The 6,000-nt window shown below is 34.3% G+C and overlaps 1 protein-coding gene across 1 annotated transcript in view; it reads right to left on the bottom strand.

Annotated features, from left to right (window-relative positions):
- Nucleotides 1-374: 374 nt before the first annotated feature.
- MMRN1 (multimerin 1) overlaps nt 375-6,000 on the bottom strand; it is an 84,269-nt gene continuing 78,643 nt past the window's right edge. Inside the window, exons 7-8 of the mRNA XM_006872973.1 lie at nt 2,866-3,012; nt 375-796 (exon numbers count right to left, since the gene is read on the bottom strand). Coding sequence (XP_006873035.1) covers nt 375-796; nt 2,866-3,012 — 569 coding nt within the window. The remainder of the gene's footprint in view (nt 797-2,865; nt 3,013-6,000) is intronic.

The raw sequence follows: 6,000 nt of genomic DNA, 5'->3' as shown, positions 1-6,000 counted from the left end.
ACCAGTTCAAACTCATCAGCTGCTCCTTAGGAACCCTATACAGGATCATTATGAGTCAGAACCGACTTCATGGCACTCAATAACAACAACAATAGTTGGAAGAGACATATGAAGTAGAACACTGTACCATATATATATACTTTGTTATCTGTGCCACGTATCTCTTTAGGTACAAGAAGAACTCTTATCATATACAGATAATGCTCAAATAATTTTATAAAATAATGAAGTTACATCTCTACTCAGATTAAGAAAGAAGTGGATTTTCATTTTGTGCAGACAAACCAAAAACAGAACAGATGTTCATGCAAAGATAATAAAAACACTGGCAGTTTCTCAGCAAAGGTGATAGCCTGTGTTTCATACTACCTTACTTATGTACGATATAACAAGTAACCACTAAATGTAGTCACAGGGGGAGATTTGACTGGGATTGTTCCTCTCACAAGTCGCAGCCACACTTCCTGCCCTAAATTTAATTCTAGTAAGGCATCCCCAGTCAAAACTCTATCACAGTGTATTTCACTGTTAATATTCTCAGACTCAAATGTAAGCGTGTCTCTTCCATCAACAACTAAAAATCCAGAGATATGAGCACTAAAGGACTCAATGGTATACTTGAAAACATACACGCCAAGATATGGAATTCTGAATTTTCCAGTACTTGGAGTGTATGAAGCTCCATAATTGACAACCAGGTTATTAAAGAGGATTGGACCAGGCGTAGTCATTCCATGAGTAAGAGATGCAAAAAATGCCACCATCGGTGCATATCTGTAAGATCCTTTGGAAAAATCTGTTTAAAAAAATGGAAAGAATTAGTTCTCAGTTTTTCCAATCTTATTTTATCTTTCCTCATATCGTTTTCTCTCTTTCTCAGTTACAGAAAATGCTATCAGAAAAAAATAAAAAGAAAAAAGTCATCTGTCAAATTTAGCAAGGACCTAAATGTCTGAACACCTACCTCTTTTCTTGACTGAGTTATCCTAAGACAAGTTGCCTCATAGAGCCTCAGTTTCTCCAGGATAAAATGAAAATAACACCAGATAACTCCCTCATAGAATTGCCTCAAAGATTAATTTGCATGTGTCTTTGATCTCCCCAGAGCTATAGGAATTCAAAAGCACCATGATTATTATGGTATGCCAGAATGCTTTAAAGCCCCTTGCAGGAATTGAAGCTGACATGATGTAAAAACAATTTTCCCAGCATCTTGTCAAACAATTTCAAGAGGCTAAAATAGAAACTAAATGAAGTCATATGAACTATAAAGAAGTAGACAAAAGCAATTTTCTGTGTAATTAATGCCAAATGTACTTACAAAGGATGAAGATTAAAAATAGACTAAAACAATTTATTCCTCAGTATGTAATATATTATTAATAAACGCCTGATTTCAACAACTTAAACATTTTATATTATTAAAGTTAACATATTTTAATAGCTACACATATTTTCTTGTATAAAAATCAGAAATGGTATATACTTCTTTTTTTGAATGCAGCGAAAATACACAAAACAAAACGTGTATAATTCAGGGACATTGATCACATTCTTCAAGTTACGCAACTATTCTTGCTACCCCTTTCCAAATTATTATAGCTGGGTATGATTGTTGTTGTTGTTAAGTGCCATCGAGTCAGTTCTGACTAATAGAGACCCTATACAGGGTTTACAAGGAGCAGCTGGTGGGTTTGAACTGACAACCTTGTGATTCTAAATGCTGATCCTAAATCGAACACAACCAGTACTTTATGACTCTAACTAGACAAAAAAGGAACTTGATTTTACTCAATAGAATTGAAGATGTTCTCACAGCCCTAACACAGTTAAAATGGCAATATTAGCACAACCTTAATGGAAGAAATACTGCTAAGCACATACTTCAAAAATAAAACAAACAACAACAATAAAAACACAAAACAAGTTCTCTGCCCCCCAAAAAGCTTCATTAAATGACTATGTCTTACATGAATCAAAGGTATATTTCTTTAATAATTTGTCTGAGGAGAAAGAGTAGTCAGAAATAAATGTGTATTTTCTTGATATTTTCATCTATGGTGGTTGTGTGCCATGGAGTCAATTCCAACTCACAGGGACCCTGTTTTAGGGTTTTATGTGCCAGACTGCAAAGCCATTTGAACTGCAAGGTTGGTGGTTCAAGCTCACCAGCCGCTCCTTAGAAACTCTGTACAGGGTAGCTATGAGTCGGAACTTAACAACAACAAATCTTTACAGGAGCAGAAAGTCTCATCTTTATCCTGAAGAACCGTTGGTAGTTTTGAATTGTTGAATGTGAGATTAGCAGCCTGACTCATATGTACCCATTACCCTACCAAAGTTCCTTATCTACATCTATGTTTCCTTTTTAAAGGAGCCCTGGTGGCACCATGGTTAGTAATTGGCCTCAACTGGAAGGTTTGTGGTTCAAGCTTATCAGTCAGTCTACAGGCGAAAGATGTGACAGATTGGTCCTGTCAAGATTAGAAACACACGGGACAGATCCACTCTGCTCTACAGAGTCACTCTAGGTCAGAATTGACTCTAAGGGAATGGGCTTTTTATTTTCTTTTAAGATGCACAAGCCTAAAATTAGGGATATACGTAGTATTTTCAATAAACTGCCTTTCCTTTAATAGGATTAGAAATTTCAATAAGTACATGTAAACATGAATCTGTATTACAAAGACACAGTTCTAGTTGTAAATATAACATATTTTACAATTCTCAATGAATTTCAGAAGTAAAAGGAATTCACCTTTAAGTGGAATACTAAGCAGACTGAAATATTCATTGATACATAATTTTAGAAAATGTTGCTGTTTATGGCATTGAGCAAATCCCAGCATAGTATGCTTCTCTTACCTGGGGCTAAAGCATTTTCTTCCACCAGCTTTACAGTGCAATTGTCACCAGCAAAAGGATGTCGGCAAGCACAGATAAAGCTAGTTCTTCCATTTATGCAGGTGCCCCCATTCTGGCATGGGGACCTGCTGCAGCCTGAATACTCTTCTGTTTCTGAAAAGAATCAAGATAAAAGAAGGTAAACCAATCTAATTTGTTATTGTTCTCAAACAGTTTGTTGGAAAAGGGGAAGGATACTGAATAGGGAATGAGAAGGATGAGCTCCCAACTCCAAGTTTCCTGCCAATAATGTCACAGGACTCCACATAAATCCCTTAGCTCTGTGAACCCCATTTCCATTCTGGTGATCATTCTCAGACTCATTGTATTTATCTGTTTATGAATTTTATATATTTTTTCAATAATAGGGTAGAATAGAATATCTAGATACAGAGTCATGTACATTTAGAACTGGTAGATGATAGATAATATTTAAAATACAAAAAAAACCATATTTAGTAAATGACAATAAGATGTTTGCATATTATAAGAAACATAAATTCCATCTGTACAAAAATACTAAATGTAAAAAACAACAACATCCCACTGGTTGTGTTACAATCAATGGGGTGCCTTTAGAGGAATTTGAAATCTTGGGGAGCTCTTTCAAAGGAAAACAAAACAATACAAAACAAATAAAGCAGTCGTAAGAGAAAACACTGAAATTTGACTGTCAAAAAATTAAGACTCACTTGTCATTAAAGGCGTAGTTCTTAAAATTCAACAATAGGTGGGAGACTAGAAGAAAAGGTTTCCAACATCCATAAAATTGGAGGAGGTCTGATTAACTCAAAGGAAAAGTAACATCACCCCCCAAAAAAAATTGACAGTGAAAATGAGCAGAATAATTACTAAGCAAGTCTATACAGCTGCTCACTAAAATATCAAAACATATTTTTTAGCCTCACTATCAATTAAGGAATAATAAAATAATAATATATCATTTGTACATCCATGGCAAAATTTAAGAAGATAGAAAATATTTAGTAATGAAGAGTTGAGTTAGGGCTTAAATGGATAGCACAATTTGACCCTATTGGTTACAATTAAACAGTATATTTTCTTTGAACCAGAGATTTCTTCAGGTAGAATATATACTCCAGGCATACTTGCCCATGTGCAAAAAACAATTTGTTCAATAACGGCTTTTATGACATCATTTGCATTAGTGAAAAATGGAAATACACCAAAAAGATCAATTATGTGGTGGTTATGCACCATGGAACAGAAAGCCTCATCTTTCTCCTGCAGAGCATCTGGAAGATTTGAACTGCTTACCTATGCTACCAAATCTCCTAATGTGGGATTTGTTAAATAAATTTCATGTTCCCAAAAAGGATTATTTGTTGATGTTAAGTATTGTCGAGTTGATTCCAAGTCATAATGACCCTGCATAAAGTTTCCAAGGAGTGGTTGGTGGTTTGAACTGCAGGCCTTATTGTTCAAACTGACCTTGTGGTCCAGTGCATCATTCTGTAGCGCCACACCATACCAGTTAAAGAATGACATCGTATCTCAACACATTTAGTTAACTGAAGATCACAAGTTACAGTTCATACATTCCATATAGAATGTTATTAAGTGCCATCCTGTCAGTTCCAACTCATAGAGACCCTGTATATGGTTTCCTTGGAGTGGCTGGTGGGTTTGAACCTCCAAACTGCAGTAAACCATCCACTACTTTTTCTACAATGCCAAATAATTTCATTTATTTTGAAATCTTCAAATATTAATATGGTTATTGGTTTAACACATATTATGTAAATGAAAAAAGAGAAGAATGCATACATTATAGACTACGGTTACCACTATGTTGCCACCTTGTGGTAATAATGTAAATAGTTTATTATTCACTTACTTCATATTATATGATTGTTTTTAATTCTGGAATATTTTCTTTGTTATATTTTTTGCTGCTGAAATTAAATCTATAAATTTTGTACACATATTTTATTTTATATTTTCATAATTCAAATTCACATAAAAATGTGACCTAAAGGAATATTATTTAGTAGCTCAAAGGTGCCAAAACAGCCATTTTGATGTGGTGTAAATTGACGGGCACAGAATTCTTTAGGGAAAGCTTACAGATATGGGAACATCGCCTCCAGAAATGTATAGCCCTCGATGGAGCTTTTACCTAGAAACAGTAGCTTTGCACTTTGATTTTTAATGTACTAAAGGTTTCTGTAATTTGACACATTTTTTTTTATTTTCCTTCATAGAGTGTGAGCTTTTGTGTGGTCAGGGTCCAGGCCTTTTATTTGGTAAACATTGTATCATTACTGCCTAGCACTATGTCTGACATATAGAAATTGCTAAAAATGTCTTTCAAAATGAGTACACAAGTGACTAATTGATAGAATAGACCACATTCTTATGGAATACTTTGTTCATTTTTCACAGTTTCTCAATGATCACATAGAGTCTCAACCTCTGCTGTGATTGCCATGGTTTCCTAAGGACATGAAATAATTTCTAGTAAATTCCTTACAACTTCTCTCCTACCTTAGGCTTCTGGAGCATGTCAAATTCTTTCTAGTCGATTGATCATGTTCTGTGGAGATCAGTACAATTCACTGAACCATTCTGCCACCTCAGCACACTTTCTTGTGTAATCAGTATAACTAATCCATCTGTATTAATTTTTCTGCTCTGTATATGAATAAAATTTCTTTGTCATTAGCTTAGAACAGTTCATAAGTCCATGTATTCTGGCTATTTTTTTTCTGGATGCTAATATTTGCTCTTAATATATATCTTCTACTAATCACACTTTCATTATTCATAAATGTTCATGTCAAATTTGAGCTGGTTAGAAGGTGCCTTACTTTTTCAAATGACCCTACCACTGCTAATATTAATTTATGATAGTTAGTTATTCAGTGGATGAATTCTATAAGAAGAGAGACAGAGTTGAGTTTGCCACTTTGTCCACAAAACTTTCCTCAGTGCTCATCAGAACCTACCCAATATCTATGAGGAATAAATAGACACATTTGTATTGATTTTTTTTAAACAAATTTGCTGATTTATATTATGCTTAATGTACTTTTCATTAATTTTTTTAAGAGCAAATATACCAGTTTGAGGACT

This window comes from Chrysochloris asiatica, unplaced genomic scaffold, assembly GCF_000296735.1.
Source record: "Chrysochloris asiatica unplaced genomic scaffold, ChrAsi1.0 scaffold00218, whole genome shotgun sequence".
Classification (NCBI taxonomy): domain Eukaryota; kingdom Metazoa; phylum Chordata; class Mammalia; order Afrosoricida; family Chrysochloridae; genus Chrysochloris; species Chrysochloris asiatica.
Note: the sequence above shows the minus strand (reverse complement) of the source record. Positions and strands in the feature narration are given on the sequence as shown.